General features: G+C 38.9%; 1 protein-coding gene across 2 annotated transcripts in view; it reads right to left on the bottom strand.

Annotated features, from left to right (window-relative positions):
- LOC117399297 (polypeptide N-acetylgalactosaminyltransferase 1-like) overlaps positions 1–20906 on the bottom strand; it is a 193282-nt gene that overhangs the window by 14288 nt on the left and 158088 nt on the right. For both annotated transcript variants that reach the window (XM_033998390.3, XM_059022787.1), the window contains 5 exons: positions 18065–18235; positions 11986–12103; positions 9649–9829; positions 2866–3005; positions 697–795 (listed from right to left, as the gene is read on the bottom strand). In XM_033998390.3, coding sequence (XP_033854281.1) covers positions 697–795; positions 2866–3005; positions 9649–9829; positions 11986–12103; positions 18065–18235 — 709 coding nt within the window. The remainder of the gene's footprint in view (positions 1–696; positions 796–2865; positions 3006–9648; positions 9830–11985; positions 12104–18064; positions 18236–20906) is intronic.

Raw genomic sequence — 20906 nt, 5'->3', positions numbered from 1 at the left:
TGTCATTGGTTGTCAGCGCCTTCCCTCTTGTCATTAACCAACCATCTGTTTTGCTGTTTGCAGCCAATGACATGCTTTAGCCCAGAACACACTGCTGGGGTAAAGTGACCTAGGAAGTGAAACTAACGTACTTCCTGAAATGCAAGGAAAGCCAACTATATTTAACTTTGTGCCGTACCAGAAATAATTTTTGAAACATAAGAGAGTTTATAAAACGAAAGGAGGCCATTCAGCCCACCTTGCTCGTTTGGTTGTTAGCAGCTTGTTGATCCTAGAATCTCATCAAGCAGCTTCTTGAAGGATCCCAGGGTGTTACTGGGGAGTTGGTTCCAGACCCACAATTCTCTGTGTAAAAGTGCCTCCTATTTTCTGTTCTGAATGCCCCTTTATCTAATCTCATTCAAAAGTGATCTATATACCAAATGGAAGTGCGTGACCGGTAAGATAGGAAAAAGATTTATCAAAAGTTGAGAAAAGACAGTAAAAGATAGTCATAGATAGAGAAAATGTAAAACTATGTGAATTTGAATTGAATAAAAAACATAAATATTTAACCCATTGAATTATAAATATGAATTCACAAAAACTACTACAATTTAAAAACAAAACAAAAACAAAATGCTTGTTTCTTGGAGTGTAAAAACTAAGTTGAATCTGGCCTAAGATGTCCCTCAATTAAAAATTAAAGGTGCTTACCTGGTTCCCTCCCATTCCATGGCAGTTAAAGATTCCCACTTTCTCATTTTCTTTCCTCGCCATGTTATCCAAACATTGGTTAGTTTCTACATTTCGGATCTGCAAAGGGAAACATCAAGTTCTGGTTTAGTCTATAAATCAGGGATACAAAAAAATAACCTCGACCAAAGAGGCTGCAAGGACGGTAAAATTATTTTCAGTTGTGCGATCCAACCTTTACACTCTAACCTAAAGAAACAAACTAACTTCAAAAACCTGACTAGAGCAAAAATGTGGTCCTGTGGTGTGTCCTGAATTAGCGTCTGGATATTCCTAAAGTGTAAATTTAAGAGTTTCTGATTGAGTGTTGAAAGTTCAGGATTCATCTATGAATGCACACTCTTGGTAGTTTAGATAAGGGGTTTATTTATTTATTTCTTAGCAGTTACACTGTTTGTTTTTTTGTGCTGTAATACAGCACAGCAACCCTCAGTAAGACGGCTCTTTGCAGCTCTGCATCACATTAACATATTTTTTTCCTCCCCTAATCAAAAACAACTCAGGATCTGGATTCAGAACTTATTTGGCTAATGGGATTTACTGGCTCACATAAACGTCAATGACATTTGGTCTCTCTCCAGGGCAATAGCTGACAATGATTTGAATTTAAATATGCCCACAAGCCATTAAATCCTGCCGTTCGACTTCAGTTATATCACCATTCCCTGACATTTCTGATGAGGTTTTTTCCCGTATTGCTGCAGCAGCAGTTGATCTGCAATGCCAATTATGCCTACTACCTGTGATACATTTTTATTTTAATTGCATATACATTCAAAAATAAAAAATAAATCCATTCTCTTCAAGGACAAAAGACAAAGGCGTCCCTTCCATCCTGATCGAGTCTATTATTTCTGCAGCATCTGATGAGGCATTTCTGCTCTACAGTAGAAGGATCAATTTAGAATTTTAACATGTAATCAAATAAACTGCAAAACGATATTGCAAAAGTCTACTGGAAGCCATAATAGTAGCACAGTATTTCAAGTTAGATTTCAAAACGTCACATTTTAAAATTTTTCAGTTGTTCGTTAAGTACTGTATATGGAAAACTACAAAGCAGTATGTAATTCAATATGTTAACGTAAAATTATTTAGCAGGTTTCTTTCGACTGAAGCAAAATAAGTTAATTCTATTGGGTGATGCTAAGTTTTTGGCCATAGCTGTATGTGTGAGTGTGTGTGTGAAGGAATGCTGTCTGTAGACGACTGGTCTATCGCTACTTCAGAGAAATAAAGACAGTCTTCAATGTGATGGTATCTGGATAATCACCTATGCTCAAAAACCACACATTTAAGCTGCTTTATGAGTTTCTCCCAGTGATTAATATCTCAACCATATCCCAAGCAAACTAGGCCTACCCCTACTGAACACTAAACAAATTCACTCTGGGTTCTTTCCAGTATTTCATGTTTGAATAACCCAAATGTCTTTAGGCAATTAAACAGGTGCTATCAAGATATTACCATTTAAATGCTACACTGCATTAGGGCCATCCTGTACTTAAAATGTTTTACATAATCATTAAAACAATGTTTGGTATAAATTGTAATCTAAGGACTCCTGGATTGTTTGGGTTGTAAAAAGATGCTCAGGTAAAAGGGACCATTTCTGTGACCCTCAGTATTTGTAATATAATCCCGACTGTCCATGTCACTGTGCCATATATTACACATATTTAAAATAATGATAATGTTTCAGTGACTTCTTGCAAGCACTGTGCCTAATTGAAACCATGTCTCTTTCCTTATGATGAGCATGAACTGCTCAGAAAAGTGCTCATCTGGCAGACTGGTTCAGCATCAACAATGTGGCTTGGTAACCCATTCCATACACTTCCTACTCTCTGTGCCAAGTATGTATCCACTTAATCTCTGCTTACAGTACTGTCTAGGGTTAAGATTTAAAAAACTGTAATCAAGTCTCCCCTAATCCTTCTTTTTTTTCTAGACTAAACAGATTCAGTTCCCTCACTCTTTCTACATAACTTGTTTATTTAAGACCTGGGATTAGTCTGGTTGCTCTTCGCTTGACTCTCTCTCCATGGCCACAGTGTTGTTTTTTGTATTGCATGGATCAGCTGCTAGCATTTTAAGTGTCACATGCTTTGTTTCGTGATGGTCCCTCACCTCTCCGAGGGAGAAGTAATGGCGAGGGATCTGGGAATCGGGGTACACATTCTCCAGGTACCAGGAGAAGGGCTTGCACTGCAGCTTCTGTCTCAGCATCGCTCTTGCGGAAATGTCTCCGTAATCCACTTTGGTGACACCTGTCAAAACAAATTAAGATGGTCAAGACCCTTCAAACAAGTGCAACACACTCTTTCACAATGCATATGCCACGCTCAAGCGGACACGAGTAAAAGACTTGTTTTTTTTTATGGTAGTTTACAGAGCGTGTCAAAGTAATCAGTGCACACTGCTCTACAAATGCAGCACATCATCTTGAGAAGCCTTTTTGGCTATAGAGACCCTCAGCAAGGCCTCTTCAATCACAGGTGTTTGACAATGATAAAGCTTGTGAGTTATTCTTAAGTTCTGAAATGTTAAGTGGGGTGCTTATTTGGGTCACTTAAGTGGGGCACTTAAATATGATGGAATTTATGAAGTCTTTACCTTAGAAGGAGAGCTATTTGTAGAGAAAGTATTTTGAGATCACCTTATTCCACTTGACTGTTACAATTACAGCAAGATATACCATAGGTATCAACTTGATAGACAAATTATTCTGGATATGAATATGCTGCAAGCTTTACATCTGTTACAGACAGAAAGTGATGGTAGCTCCCATGTTTCATTCTTGTGGAGCCTTTCAAAAAGTGACATGGGACACAGTAAAAAATTCACAACCATTGGTGTCATTTGCTCTAGTGCAAAACTGTCTGATATTGTGAAGCTCCCATTAGAAGAAGGTGTCCCTGTAATACAATCTGTAATAACCGAGAAAAGACCCATGTTCGTCTAGGACAGTGGTTCCCAACCTGTGGTCCTCCAACTCCCAAAATTCGGTTACACAGTTCTTCCAAAAATCCATTTCTACACAATCACACATTGTGCTACTACAATTACTAAGCAACACAACAAACAGCTTTAACCACATGATATATAATTATAAAATATGTATGAAGTCTGCATTTCTCCTTTTTATCTGTTTTCTTTTATTACAGTGTTTATAAATTAATATTACATCTCCCTTTACTGAAACAGCTTTCTAATGTGAAATACTAACTAAATAACTTACACATTATGAAGGCACATTTGTTGTCAAGCATTAGCCAGCATTATTTAAATAAAATAAAAAAATAAATTTACATCTAATCTGTGTACGTTTAAAAATGTGATGTGAAAAAAATGCATGGCAAGTGGTCTGTGGCAAAAATCCAAACACCAAGGTGGTCTCTACATTGAAAAAGGTTGGGAACCACTGCTCTAGAACAATTTAAACACCCTGTAGATGACAGTATATTACTAATAGTAACAAGGTTATTAGTTATCATTTTTGTGTGTGTATGGACTGCAACATTAACATACTCCAGTACTGCACACTTTTATTCACAACACAAAACAAACAAAACCTAGCTCTCACCGAGTACTCACTACACACATATGCGGGTCCCTAACGTGCAGGACAGCTAAGCTGTTTACCTGACATATAACACCAAAACAACACACTTTAATACACATTTTTGTAAAACCAAACATAGGTTTTAAACAGACCTTTACGACATTCTGTCAGACTCTTCACTCAACAGCAGCAGCCCAGAGCAGACTGGCTGCTTCCCTTTTATACCCTGCACCTGGCTCTAATTTTCAATAATTGCCAGGTGCAGGTGATAATTAATAATTAAACAAAACAATAAAACAATTAAATTAAACAAAAGAAATTACCTTGGCAGGGAGGCTTTAACTCTGTCCCTGCCATAAAACAAAACACTTTTATATTGCAGACCCCCCTGTCCTACTACATCCATTACAATACACATACAGCACTGTGCAAAAGTTTTAGGCAGGTGTGAAAAAATAAGAACGCTTTCAAAAATAGACATGTTAATAGATTATATTTATCAATTAACTAAATGCAAAGTGAGTGAACAGAAGAAAAATCTACATCAAATCCATATTTGGTGTGACCACCCTTTGCCTTCAAAACAGCATCAATTCTTCTAGGTACACTTGCACAGTTAGGGATTTTGTAGGCCTATAGTCAGGTGTATGATTAAACAATTATACCAAACATGTGCTAATGATCATCAATTCAATATGTAGGTTGAAACACAATCATTAACTGAAACAGAAACAGCTGTGTAGGAGGAATAAAACTGGGTGAGGAACAGCCAAACTCAGCTAACACGGTGAGGTTGCTGAAGACAGTTTACTGTCAAAAGTCATACACCATGGCAAGACTGAGCACAGCAACAAGACACAAGGTAGTTATGCTGCATCAGCAAGGTCTCTCCCAGGCAGAAATTTCAAGGCAGACAGAGGTTTCCAGATGTGCTGTCCAAGCTCTTTTGAAGAAGCACAAAGAAACGGGCAACGTTGAGGACCGTAGACGCAGTGGTTGGCCAAGGAAACTTACTGCAGCAGATGAAAGACACATCATGCTTACTTCCCTTCGCAATTGGAAGATGTCCAGCAGTGCCATCAGCTCAGAATTGGCAGAAAACAGCGGGACCCTGGTACACCCATCTACTGTCCGGAGAAGTCTGGTCAGAAGTGGCCTTCATGGAAGACTTGCGGCCAAAAAGCCATACCTCCGACGTGGAAACAAGGCCAAGCGACGCAACTATTCACGAAAACACAGGAACTGGGGTGCAGAAAAATGGCAGCAGGTGCTCTGGACTGATGAGTCAAAATTTGAAATATTTGGCTGTAGCAGAAGGCAGTTTGTTCGCCAAAGGGCTGGAGAGCGGTACACGAATGAGTGTCTGCAGGCAACAGTGAAGCATGGTGGAGGTTTCTTGCAAGTTTGGGGCTGCATTTCTGCAAATGGAGTTGGGGATTTGGTCAGAATTAATGGTCTCCTCAATGCTGAGAAGTACAGGCAGATACTTATCCATCATGCAATACCATCAGGGAGGCATCTGATTGGCCCCAAATTTATTCTGCAGCAAGACAACGACCCCAAACATACAGCGAAAGTCATTAAGAACTATCTTCAGCGTAAAGAAGAACAAGGAGTCCTGGAAGTGATGGTATGGCCCCCACAGAGCCCTGATCTCAGCATCATCGAGTCTGTCTGGGATTACATGAAGAGAGAGAAGCAACTGAGGCTGCCTAAATCCACAGAAGAACTGTGGTTAGTTCTCCAAGATGTTTGGGCCAACCTACCTGCCGAGTTCCTTCAAAAACTGTGTGCAAGTGTACCTAGAAGAATTGATGCTGTTTTGAAGGCAAAGGGTGGTCACACCAAATATTGATTTGATGTAGATTTTTCTTCTGTTCACTCACTTTGCATTTTGTTAATTGATAAATATAAAACTATTAACATGTCTATTTTTGAAAGCATTCTTATTTTACAGCATTTTTTTCACACCTGCCTAAAACTTTTAAACAGTACTGTATATATATATATACACACACACACACACACACATACATATAGTGTTCTTGCAGTTACAGCTTCAGCACCTAGTAAACTATTTTACATATTTTGTTATGAAATGCTTAAATTGATCATACTTTCCCTCAGCTTCTAAGCACCTGCAGTGTTTCAATTCCAGTGTGGAAGTGTAAAAAGCATCACCTCCACTGACAACCAATTCAGCAGCCTTCATCTCACAATGGCCAGCAGATCAGAGACAGAGACGTGTGAGAATACAAAGTGATCGTTGTGTTGGGGACTGCATGGAGAGTGCCGTGGAAGTGTGCTGCCTGCCAAAGAAAGTCCTGCCTCACTCCCTCCTCACACAAACCAACCGACCTTGACCATTCATGCAGCTGAAGGGTTGGGGCTCCCTGGTGAGTAACAGGTACTTGCTACCATTCTAGTCATGTGCCTTCTGTCTTTGATTGCTCAGGTAAAGAGAACTCCCTCATGCCCACAATATATTATTAAACTCATTTCAGTTTGCACTACTTTTCCCCCCAGTGATTAATAGACTACAAATGGCCCAGAAGGTAAATTCCAGTATGTGGCTTGAGCATCTCTCAGATGTAAAGTTTCAGGCATAAAGATGCTGACTGCTTTTTCTATACAGTACTGTAGGGTTGGATAAAAATTACATTTTCTTTATTGTAGAAAAATTAGCACGATCTTGATTATTCTCTTAACTCCTGATAACTGAGATTTTCTCCCTCAGTCAGTTTCTTCTCTCAGGCAGGCGTCACCTGAATTTATTTGTCTTTTACTGTTCAAGTTTCTAAAATAAGTCTCATCAGTTTCTCATTCTCTTAGTGTTTTTTTGAGAAACCTTTGACATCAGATTTGACAGTGAAACAAGAATCTCAAGAATGTTTTCCGAGAAGTGAAAAGAGGCACAGACGAGAAGCAAATTGCATATAGAACATTCTGGAACAAAACAATTTGTTTGGGGGCTGTGCACCATGACTGGCTGAATACTGTAGATCAGTGGTTCTCAATCTGTGGTCTGTGGAAAGGTTACATAATTACGGAAAGGAAGCCGCAGCATAGTTTATAGATCCCATTGCAAACCCAACATTTGAGACCTTAAAAACTCAGCTATGGAAGCAGGAAGAAAATGCATACATGGAGAATATGTCTAGAATAAGTTAAAAAAATGTCTAAACTCTCTGTCATATATGGAGTGTCTAAAATGTAATCTTTACTAGGGAGTTTATGTACTGCGCTCACGAGCACTCAAAATTCCTCGAAGAACCTCCAGGTGGTGGGTTTTTCTTTAGAACTTAAAAATAAATATTTAGGGTTGTTATCACATTTCACCAACTGCTGACCCAAAGAAAACCTTGTTTATTTAATTTACCGTTTTTTGAGGATGTGCGTTATGTAATAGTCCGTATATAAACACATTTCTGTTCAAATGTCTGTTTATTTGCAATGTTTCGGTTGTGTAGATGCTTTATATGACGTTCCTGAATAAAACTACGACTAATATTCAATTTTTTGTCCTTTCATTATAATATTTATGTTGTTCTATTATTAGCTTATTTTAAGTTGTAGATTTAACACAAATCTTTCTGGTTTCATAAATTGCTCTCTTGTGTGACAGAACAAAAAAAGCTAAAAATAAGAATTGTGATGAGTTTAACAGACTCAAGTAAAAGGATTTTAGCAATTTTTAAAAAAATCAACCTTTTTTTGTAGGAAATAAGAACCATCGATTAGCACAAGCTGACCAAAAAAAGCATTTGTGTCATTAATTTGTGACTGCTGTTTTTCCAATGGAACAAATGTTAAAGCCAGTTGCCTATCCAAGTTTTCAATACAATGTTACAGAAAAGAGCTGTAGAAAAGCATCATATATTCACTATCTCTGCAGGCAGGGGTGGACAAACCACTAGCCCGCCACAAATGTTGGTAGCCCACATTTTTTAGATAAACATTTCCATTTAACACTACGCACCATTAAAAAAATGTAGACAGATACAAATGTAAGGTGGTAAGGTTCAGAAGGTTATTATTTATTTTTTTAGCAGACGCCCTTATCCAGGGTGACTTACAGTTGTATACTTGCAATCACTATATATTGCTGGCACCATTCTAGAAAGTATAAAGCAAATATCCCGCTCTGATTGGTTTATCTGTCAAGTCACTGATCTTGCAAGCAACTAATGTGCGATAAAAAAAAAAAAAAATGGAATGTCATAAATGTTAAGGCATGAAGCAATCACCACTGGATTCGCTGGTTACTATAGCTACCGCTTCAACTGAGTAGGCGTGTACTAAACGGGAAGTAAACTGAGCTGGTTTATCAGTCTATCTGCACAAAGTAACCAAAGATCTTCCATATAGATCTTTGAAGTAACTGCTTAAGGAAAAAAAAATCTTCAGAAGCCGTCGGTAGTCCCGCGGGGCTTTGGAACATTACAGTTCAGTAGTCCGGACCCAATTTCTGGTAGTCCTGGGCACCCGGACTACTGATTTGTCCTCCCCCGGTAGGGCTTATCAGCAACTATCAACAGACACAGATATGCAGCTTTCAAAAAATGTAATTTTCAAAGCATCCATGGGCCAAAAAAGAAGTTTTATTGACACTAATCCTCTGTGACAAAATTGATGGCTGAAGGAGCTGATTTGGGCAATATTATGTGTTTTATAACAGGAAAGCATTGACTAATGCAGTTGGAATAGTTTATGCCAGAGTTTTGGCTCCAAGTGCTCAACATTCTTAATAGTTACGGATTTGCTTATAAGTCTGTTAGAGGTAGCCATGAAAAATTAAACATATTTTAAGTAATTTAATCTTTTAAAAAAGGCACTATATAAATTGTAATCATTAAAATTAAAATAAAAAAAGTGAAAAAAATGCTCTTTTCCATTTGAAATGGTCCAGTGAAGGTAGTACAGGCACAGTAAGTACAGGCACAGCACCCCAGTGATTAATTCATTCAACCTTTTTGCTGTCTAGAAGGAGAATTAAAACTATAATTTTAAATAATTATCTGGATCCTTGTGAATGGATGCTAAAAGTCAACTACTGATAATTAAAAAAGTGTATGATATTAATTTTTTTTTCTCTGGAACTTGGATGAGGAGCTAAGTAACATCTTTTATTTAAGCTGCTTATACAGAATGTTCAATGTCATTCTGAGGGCGAGACACCATATGAGGCAAAATTACAAGTGTAGCTTCTCCTATTAGGATCTCATGGGGAAGAGACTTATAAAAGGTACAGTATTCTAGTCTTGTAATAGTACTGCCCTGTCGCCCTTCACAGTTTTGTAGAGAGGGCCACTGCAGTGCACTGTGTCCCGGTGGTGCTGCCATCTCACCTGGGGAGATAATGTAGAAGAAGTTCTTGAATTCGTCCATCCACACCTCTGCCAGGCGTCGGTTGTTCTTGTTGATGATCTGGCCGGTCCCACCGGGGAATGTGTAAGGTGTGGCTTTCCGGAACACGTGGCCTACGTGGGAACACGTCACGATCTCCAGGGTGCCGCCACACTGCCAGATCTAGACACACACAGAAAGACAACAGCTTAATGATAAAGGCGCACACACAATGATATGTGGTATGGGGCAGATTTATAAAAGAATAGATGTAAAGTTAGATGGCTGGTATAGTACACATTGAAATTTTCTGGGTACAATGAGTTGCAGTAAACAAACCCTCGAATATATTTACACAGAATTGAATATACTGTAACAATTTGTTTACAGGATCAAATGTTACTGCACCTTTACTAGAAATGGCTTAGCTGAGCTTATTTGAGCTTAGGTTCTAGTCTTAATTTTAAAAAAAATGTCCCACTGAGCTTTGTATAAGAAATTCTGTTTCGATCATATATTGAAAAACACAAATGTCTCAGACAGACATTAATCCAATGCTAACAGAGAGGGTACTTTGTCTTGAATAAAACATGCCCAAAGATCAACAGTAAAATACCAAGTCAATAAAGCCTTCATAATCTCTCTCTGCACATTAGGTTAACATGCACAGATTGCCTTTCAGCCCAAAACAATAGTGTATGGGTACTATTCTTGGCTCTGGGAGCAATCCTCTTTGTGATAATACTGTATATGGGGCTGACTGACTGTGCTTCAAGACATCTGCCACATGCTAAGAGAGCATCCCCACTGGGGGCTGAGAGTGGGGATAATGTGCCAATCTTCTATCAAGGACAGGGGCACTTTTAAATCCAGCCTCCAAATTAGCCCAGATACAGACTAACAGACACCTCCTTATATACCCAGGATCTTACACTCTCAATATTTTGTGCTGAAGACAAAGTTTCATCTCAGACTTTGCAGATGTGACATAGAACTGTGCAGACACCTCTGTATTTCCCCAGATTCTGATAACAACAATAACTCAAGCTAAAGAATGCCTGCACCACATCTCATCAGAATGGGACAAGTGGCTCTCTAGATACAATTAAAAAGTACACTTACATTTATACAAGTACAAATCCAAGCCAGTTTACCTTTAAGAATGTCCCTGTAACTTGGAGATCAAAAAACAAACTTGAACATATAAGTAACCAATAATGATCCATAGATTAATCAAAACAATTCAGCTTTTCAGACTAAACTTATGAGTATATGTCCATGAAGAGCAGCCAACAGCTTTATGGAATTTAGTGGAGATACAAGCTACTTACATAAGAGAATGTGAACAGTACATTCAAGTGCCAAGTCTGCAAACAATAAGTTTAGTTGAAAACCCTTGGAAAAGCGTTGATTGTGAAACAAGATCACTTTTGTTTTTTCTCCTGTAACGTGAATGAGACGATGATTCTGTCTCATTGATAATGTAAAAAAAAAAATAATAATAAAAATAAAAACAGTTCCTTATTTTTAATTCAAACCGAACACAAATAGCAAGTTCAGTTAAATTGCTTTTCCCAGATTTAAAATTGTAATGACTCAACAATTTGATAACCTATTTTGCAAATAATAGTTTCCTCTTAATTACGATTGAATTAAATAAATTTAAACTTCACTCGCTGTTTGCTTTCCGTTTAAATAAGGAGCTGTCTTGTGTTATGGGAGAAAGAACTCAAGTGAACTTGTTTCACAATCAGAACTTTTCCAAGAGTTTAATTGGATGGAGTTGGTTCAAGAAAAGGGGCAAAAATAAAAATAAAAACCTAAAATAAAGAGCACTAAGTATACGGTACACTACAGAATGCATGTCTGAAGAGGATGGAATACGTACAAAATTTAAATTGAAATAAAATAAAAATAATAAAACATACTGTTAGTAAATAACATACTGTAAATACAATTTAAAACCACCTACTTTTATTCCACACTTTAGGTCCTAAAATCCCTTGACTATATCACTCCTATAACCATTTGACTGCCAAGCAAATATAACTTGTGTTCCTCCTGTGCCACTGTAATGTAGGCACTTTTAAAATGTTTCTATTAAAATCTTTGTTCAAGCCTTTTACAAAACACACCGCATCACATTATGAATATAAATCCAAGATAAAAGATGGTGACAACATACAGTATTTATTCAGACAGGAAATCAGGCATCAATGACAAACATGGCGTTTATGACTGTGTGTGATGTTAGTTTCAGAAACAATGCTGTCAAATGATGATCTAAAAAAGTTAATTGGGGAGGGGGTTGGGGAATCTATCCTTCAACTCCTACTCACTCTGAACGAGATTTCCAGGTTCTCTCCTCCCCAGATGTCCATGCCTGCATCGTAGGTCCCGATTTCCTGGAAGTAGTCCCTGTCTATGGAGAAAAGGCCTCCTGCCATTGTAGGGGTCCTGCAATCAAATGGGATAGATCAGCATGGACTTCCCTCACAGTCAAAACACCCCAATAACCCCAGGCTGTGCCTAAAAATAATTGGCTATTCTTAATTGGGAGGAAATTATAAAAAAACAATTGGCGACTACTAAATTTAATAAATAAATAAATAGATAGATAAATAAATAATAGAATATGCAACCAAGTGACCAGTTTCAACCCCCCCCCCCCCCCCCCCCAAAAAAAAAACAAACACCTGTGTATCTTAAGTTGCAGAAATTAACCTAATAGACTCGAGCAAATGAACTAGATAAGTGATATTTATCATGAAGTGTACGGAAGTGGGGTTAAAAGTTTTAACTCTCCTTGGAAATCCTATATTCATCCAATAGGAAACATTGGGAGTATTTATACTATAGTATTGACAACCAATTAAAAGTGTGCATCTGTTGCAGTAATATTGTATCTTGACTTGTGCTTAATTTATGGTCCTGGCATTTAGTGTCCTTGGAAGGCATATTGAATTCCCGAGACACCCTTCCTCAAAACCGGGATGATTCAGCGAAAACAAGGACACCCTAGCATTATGTGGAATTTAATAGAAGCCTCAGTAATCTGATTATTACAAAAACATAAAAGGACAATGCCTTTACTTACTTGGCACTATCTTTGTTTAATATGTAGCTTGTTTGAGTTCATATCAATTGCCTCCGAACCTTCTACTGCTAATATCTCAAAAAAACATTTTAGGCTGGCAACTTAATTTTTTCAGTCTTAGGAAAAATATAACGGCACCCTTTACTTTTATGATGATAAAGACCTATCGCATCGAGATAATGGCTTTATACTTTGTACACATACTCCCAGCACTTTCATAAATCTTGGAAAAAATAGTTCACACTCAGGTTATTAATTAATAATTTACTTATCTACTGACTGATAAACATAATTGTTGTTGAAATTGACTTATGATTCTAATGCAAATATGAGTAAGGGGCAATGAGTTGCAGATAGAGACCTTAGTAAAGCATTTGACCGAGTAGATCACATGCTCTTGCTAGAAATCTCATTGGTTTTGGTTTTGTTCCATCAGACAAGACCCATTTCTCTGATTATTTGGACAACAGGGTCCAGGCTGCCTCAATACAATATATACACGCACACACACACACACACACACACACACACATATATTACGGCACACTGAATGTAAACAGAAAATTCCTATTATGAGAACATATAGGCCAGACATCTGTTATGTACAAAGCTTCTTAATTCTGGAATGGGTTCCCATTTGACATTCGAAATACTCCTTCACTGTTTACATTTAAATATTTGATTCATAATTATTTTCTTGCGCAAAGTATATGTAATCACCAGGGATCATAGTTTTCCGCAATAAAAAAAACAGAAATTCTCTGATAAATAAATATTTATTTGTACACTTCTAAATTCTAAGGAAGTTAAAAGCTCACCAGTGCCATCAATTAATAATATAAACAAACTTACCATTTTACTTTAAACTTTTACTTTAAACATGTGTAGTAATAATACAAACCCCAAAATAGTATTCATATTAATTTAGCTCTGAGTTAGTCTTTGTCACCTGGATGGCTATTGCCAAACTCATTGACCCGATCTTCAGTGGTGATTTCTATCGTTTTTGGCATCTATAACACACTGGATACTGAAGTAAACTGCAGCTACGTTTCAACATGAATGTGACACTGACAGCGAGCCTCGTTCAACCTTGACCTCTGTACGCCAGAAGCAGTTTTATTGAACAAGTATGTTCACGTAAATTTCAAGCAAAATTGCCTGTGTTGATGATTAGATATAAGTGTATTGATTTGTTTATCAAACAACCAAAAAAAGCCTTGCATGTTTTTTGTCCCGCCCCAAGTGTAAAACACACAATTCTTGGACAGCATACAAAATCCATGTTTTTCCGCAACAAACTGATTCCTAGGATCCCTGGTAAATCACTAATCAATGAGAAATGTGTGAGAGAATGTGTGAGAGAATAAATTACGTGAATTGTCTATTTGTCTACTTCTGTCTCCTGATGGCCCTCTTGAAAACAAGCTGGCAGTTTCACCTTAACAAGGTGGATACAACTTTAAAAAACAAATAAAATTAAAAAAAATTACAAAAAAAATCATAGAATACAGATGTGTATATGTATCTGAAGGCAGAACAGACTGCAACAATGCAATGATCTCCAGCCTGAGCATTCAGCTCTCAATCCAGTTCAACCTATCCCCTCTCTCCATTTAGAACAAGAGGAGTAACGAGAGGAAGGAGCCCTCCTGCTACTGTTATGCTTCCCAGATCTTGACCGTGAGCAGGCCCCACTCTTCATTCTAGGTGATGGTGTGCAAAAAGCTGATGTGGGCATATCTTCCCTACACACCACCGGGGACCATGACTATACGACTGTAGATCTGGTGGATGATGGTGTGTGTAAATGCGAGGTGAGTGAGCACAAACTGGCCCATTATCACCTCAACATGTATATCAAACTAGGAATGGGAGTTCTTGAACAAAAACATCCCTGGTAGCATAATCTAAGGGGTATGTCACATCAGACCGAATGGTTTGTCAACATGAATGTGAAGATGTGAAAAAATATCTGTATCATTGTTACTGTATGTCCTGAGGTTAAAACCAATGTGGCAGTGAAAATGTAATTTCTACTGGACACCATATATAATGGAACTTTAATGAGAGAATTATAGAATACAACTATATACTAACTACTGTAGGTTAAAGCATACATAAGTGAACAGACACATTTTTAATGGACAATATTGGTAAATTAACTTATTTAAGACAATAACTGAATACAGCTGTGTACCAAACAAACAGTAGCTGTCTCCATACAGCTGTAGCCTCAAAGGTCACATGACCCAATAGCAGGCTTAGGGCCTTCATATTTGCAGGAACTGTTGGTACCTTATGCCCCTAGTTGTACCCTGAGATCAGCAAATGCTGCACTTTTGGTAACTCCTAGAAGTCGGCGGAGCTGAGGAGGGGCAAGGGCGTTTAGTTATGCTCCCTGCCTCTGGAACTCTATCCCAAATCATATCAGGAACGCGGGCATAGTTTAAACTTTTAAATCAAATCAATTTTAAAAACATTTTTGAGCTGAATTGCTTGGCCATTGGCTTTTCTCTATATGTTTTTGTTTTTATTGTAAAGTGCCCTGGGATGGTTCGCATGAAAAGCGCTGTGTCAAATTAAGTTGTATTGTATTGTATAAAAAGGGGCATTTTAGATGAACTATTCTCCTAAGGCTGGTTTTCTGAAGTGGGTTGGGGAAGCATTTAGTGATGAGCTGTGCACTGAAGAATGTGCACCAGACATGTTTCCACATCGTGTACGATGGCAAATCTATTAAAAGTTATATGGTCATGGGGGGCTCCCGGGTGGCGCATCCAGTAAAGGAGTTATAGTGCCCTATAGTCTGGACGTCGCGAGTTCGAGTCCAGGCTATTCCTTTGCTGACTGAGGATGGGAGCTTCCAGGGGGCGGCGCTCAATTGGCCGAGCACCGCCTGGGGCGAGGGTGTCCTCAGTTCACCGCGCACCAGCAACCTCTGTGGTCTGGCCGGGCACCTGCGGGCTTGCCTGTAAGCTGCCCAGGACTGCGTTGTCCTCCGACGCAGTAGCTCTGGGTGGTTGCATGGTGAGTCTGCAGTGTGTAAAAAGGCGGTCGGCTGACGGCGCACGCTTCGAAGGACAGCGTGTGCTCGTCTTCGCCGCTCCCGAGTCAGCGTAGGGGTGGTAGCGGTGGGCTGAGCCTAAAAAAATAATTGGACATTACTAAATTGGGGAGAAAACAATACAAATAATGGGCGACTACTAAAATTATAAAAAATAAAAAAAAGTTATATGGTCATAAAACGGCAATGTTTTGGTGTATTATTCTTTGTCCCTGTTAAACATCTGCATTCAAACATAATTTATGTACATCATTAAGGGTGGATGAGCCATCTGGAAATAGCAGCCCCTTATCTCTGTACCATAGACACACAGCGATTCATTTTTATCAGCAGATAGATTTTCCACAGAAAGGGATAAAACAAACAGGCTCTTGGTTTTAAATAAAGATCTTCAGGGAGCAAAGCCTACAGACCTGGCAGATTCCCAGCACAATTGCAGAATTGCTTTGCATCTGATAAACCTGTGCTGCTAAGCGACACTGCAAAACAATATATAACAGAGGCATACCAAAAGTATAGCAATTCTGCAAAGCACAGGCACATTTATGTACAGTTACTATATTTCTATTTTCTGTTACCTCCACCCCATATCCATTATTTTACTCCTATTTAATAATACAGGTTATAAGCATAATGAGAATTACAGAGAAGACACCTGCATACCTAAATGGATGTTGAGTGCTACAGATCAAATAACCCCAGAGGTTTTCATTTGCTTTCCTCCCTGACCCTTTTTTGAAAGGCAGAGTGTGCACTAAGGATTTGGTTATTCCGTTCCCTGAAACAACAAAATCCCATATCGGCAGTCTAATGGTGATGATTGCCTCAGCAGACAAGCATTTCAGTAATACGGTGACTACGAGGGGCTGGATGTTTAGGAGATTTAGCATTTAGTTATTGGAAGATGTTTAGACAGAAAAGACCTGCTGGGGTCTCACTTCTAGCTGTGAAGACTTGTATAACATTACATGATCTGGGGTAGGGAAAATGTGTCCCAGCAGCAGTTTCCAGCCAGTGCCATGAGTTTACAAATGAGCACAAGGAAGACAGGGGCTCCCCACCCCAAACACTGTGCTGGGTGTATAGAGGCTCACCCTACAGTTCCACCAGCATTGTTGACCAGGTCTACCTCTCATGAGACAGGAACTCAAATTGGCATTGTGTAGCAGCTGCTGGTTTTGTCCTTATCCCCCCAGTTTTAATCTACCAAACTTTCTGGTGCCAATGAAAGTAGTATTAGCACGGTAAAGACCATGGCAAACCATTGTAAACTTTGTGACAACTCTGAAAATGTGTGTTATGTTTGTCACTTCCTCCGGACCTTTTATACTGTCCTCTAGCATAAAAGAAAGTCAAACTTCCAGGAATGTGGTTCAAACAGGTCGGCACCTGTGTGTTTATTATTTACAGTGCTTAAAAAAAACTATCCAAGATAAACAAACAAAATCCTAACTCCTTTATGAATTTCTAACTAAACAAGCAAGTATCCCTAACTAACAGCCCGGGCAGCTAAGATGCTTACCGGCTCCAAAACACCAGGACTTTTAAGTCCTACCTTGCACAAAAGACTCGGTTCTTGTTTCCCTTTTCACACAGCTCACAGCTCACAGCTCACAGCTCACAGCTCATTCTCCAACTCTCCTCTACCAACAGGTTGACCCTGCCCTTTTTAAAAGGCTCCCAATTGTTTAATTAAAGGCAGCTGTTGAATCAATTACCCAATCACCTATTTTATAATTATGCCATCTAAAATGGCTGCCCATCAGTCCCATGGCCTCCTGGGAATTGAAGTCCTGTTGCGCCAGACCAACAGGACTACATTTCCTTAAAAAGGGTACAGACTGCGCAAAATCCGTGGCCCAAAATACCGGCCCTCGACCACAGTGCCCCACACCTCATTACAACTTCTATAAGGATATAGTCTCACATTTGGATGTCCTAAGGTTAAGTTTCAAGATTCTAAATTTTGAGGTCAACTACTAGTGGGTTAGTGACACTGCTTATTTAGAACTGATGAGAGACCAACCCTGATATTTATCATATATTAATATTCTTCTCCATAACTTTAAAATCTAAAATACAAGTCAAGAAGACAGCCGTTTTTGCTAGTGTCGTCATAAGTACAATTTGACTGTACCCAGAATATTAAATTTTGTCTACCATCAAACCACGAAACACTGTCCTTCCACCCCGTTCTATCTGCACAGCTCTCTCTTAGTGTGGGGAAGCTGGGACCTTGTGATTGTCTCTTTACCTTACAGGCAGGGTCCGGTCTCCTTTCCTTCTGTCCATTTCTCTCTGAGGCACGGGATACCAGCGGAAATTCAGCTTCCAGTTAAATCCTCCATATGTCATGTCTGAGCCTGCCATGTACTCGAAGGTGTCATCACTGATCACATCGATAATGGGACACACCACCGTCCTCCTGCGGGGAGTAGGGGGGGTGGGGGGGTGGCAGAGGACACAAAATAGAATACCTGTGTCAAGAGTGGATAAAACACTTGAATTCCCTCATAATGTTTTAAGCAACACTGTAGAAATGTACTTGCAGCTAGGAGGACCTGATTTCTGAGAAAGCTTTGATAAATGGAGCAAAACAACAACTAATAATCAAAATGTTTAGAAGAGTTAGAAAATATATAGCCTAGAGTGGCACTTGCATAGTACAAGTGAAGCTTTTGAAACCGTCAACTGGGCCCCGCTAGCATAACACAAATACAAAAAAACCCTGTTCACTGACAGATTGGTCAAATCACAGGGCACAATTGCTTTCTCCCTAACATGGCCTTCAGAACATCCAAGACTGTGGCACAATACTACACTAACCCACCCCTAAAATAGGACAAATAAACAGATGGCTGCAATTCTTTAATATAATGTACCTGATGTATCTATAACAACATCTGAACATCTCTATTTTACATATTGGAGGTATTGTATTGCTACCATTTAGAAGCACCAGATAATCATTTTTGGGAGCTTTTTTTGTAAATTCCCTTTACATCATGCAGTCCTTCTGGTCTGTCATGCTTTTTACAATGTGAGCAGAAAGCAGCAAAACTGTACCGGGCTGGGCAAGCATATAAAGAACATTTCATAGGGTAATACAGGTTTACACACAGGCACATAATGTAAAACTCAAGATATGTTTTCTAGCTAGCACAAGTTATTTAGGTGCAGGTTAATTCAATGGCACAGCATCTGGCAAGCATACACAGATTTTATTCAGCTGAAGAGGGCACTTTGTGGTGAAATGTAGCAATGGTTGAACATTATCTGTTATCAGTCGGGGTATCTCTTGTTCAATGGGGGCAGCCAAGGCCAGAAAGAGAGAAACAGAAGGTATGTCTTTTGTGTATTGTCTTTTATTGAATTCAGTGATGTGCTGAAATCCTTATAAAGGGTCAGTGTGAGGGCATAATAAGATTGGGGGCAGTGCGGTTTCGAGGTCATTCTGTTTATATAATATGCCTCCCACCTTGTGAATGACACATACAAGGCTATGATAAAAATATATAAATATGCCTATATTGAACAAAGAATATAAATAACAGACTATAGGTATCTGTACCATGAAGTAGTAGGTCACAAAGCCTTGCATCAACCCTGTGTACAAAATCATTTTATAACAAATGTTTTTGCATAGATGTTTTTGCAGCAGATACATTTTATAATTGCGTGTCAGTACTGTGAAATAGTATTAGGCTACACATTTACAGTATGCTACACATCTACACAATTTCAATAAGATCTTATTATAGCAAATCGCTAGTCAAAAAATCTATCCAAGTAGAGATGGTCTTTTTTTTTTTTTTTCTTTCTTTAACCTATCAGAGACCAGACTAATCCCATGGCTTAAAGGAATCTGTTTAGCCTTGAGCAAAGAAAAATTGAGGGGGGACTTGATTGAAATCTTAAAAGGAGTTGGCAAAGTTAAGCCTAACCAATACTTTAAGTGCAGAACAGAAACCAGGACCACAATAAGAAATTAAGTGGATACAGGCTTAGGACAGAGAGTGGTTTGGGTATGGCATGGGTTACCTAGCCATGTTGTTGATGCTGAATCATTGGGATTCTTTAAGACCTGAGTGGCTTCCTCTCATTCGTAACCGTCTTATATAAATCCAAAAGCAAAAATAAGTCACAATGATTTAAATACACTATAAGTTTCATCACAATTGGAGCAATGTACTGGACGTCACAGGCGGTTTTCAATTATTGAGAAGCATTACTGCTGTATTCTTTGTAAGAATCTGTGTTCTAAAATCTACAGTGCTAAGCAGTTGTGACCAGCTTGCTCCAATGTCAGTACCCAGTCACAGTTTTACTGTTTAAGTACATCCGATCTCCAGATATTTCCAGCTTCATGTTCCCATGCCTGACAGCTGTTTCCCTTGTTGCCACTGCAGCCCGATATGAAAACAAACAGCTCTAGTACCTCAGCTCTCCAAAACATACCACCACAATGACAGGTATACAGGCAAAGGGCTGCAGTCTTTTGCTCATGGGGACACAATATAATCTCCATTATACAGCCATTACCTCAAGGGGCTTCTACTTTGCAGCTATAGAAGCTCACTGAGCTGATACTTCATGCCCTTTTGCGTGGCCAGCGGGTTCAAAACACCCCTAAAGAAGTGGAGGGGAAATTCCTGGGTTTTCTTATCAAACAACTGATTGGTTGACAGGTCACAGAGGATAGGATTGTGAGGTGGCAGACTGAGAGAAGTGGGTGTTTACTGCAGCAAATTGAGAACAGCTCCTGTGCTGAGGATCTCATCAGAGCTCAGGTTTTCAATAACAAGAACGCAGGCCTGAGTCGTGCTGGGGTGAACCTTGCACCCCCCCCCCCCCCACATTTATTTATTTATTGTGAGCCTATGCAATACAATGCGTACAGCAAAGTACCATCTTCTTTTATAGGGACTTCAGATGCAAAAGAGCTGCAGTGTTCATCAACACAGATTGACTTCTCTATATGGAAATCGATAAGTATTCAGCATATCTAATATTACATATTTTATGACTCGATTAAGTAACTGAAGCAAATGCTATCAAGTTAAGTTGATAAACTGTTCTAGGAATAGAATACAACT

Source organism: Acipenser ruthenus, chromosome 4 (assembly GCF_902713425.1).
Source record: "Acipenser ruthenus chromosome 4, fAciRut3.2 maternal haplotype, whole genome shotgun sequence".
NCBI lineage: Eukaryota > Metazoa > Chordata > Actinopteri > Acipenseriformes > Acipenseridae > Acipenser > Acipenser ruthenus.
The sequence above is the reverse complement of the archived record's forward strand: the minus strand, read 5'-3'. Positions and strand labels throughout refer to the sequence as shown.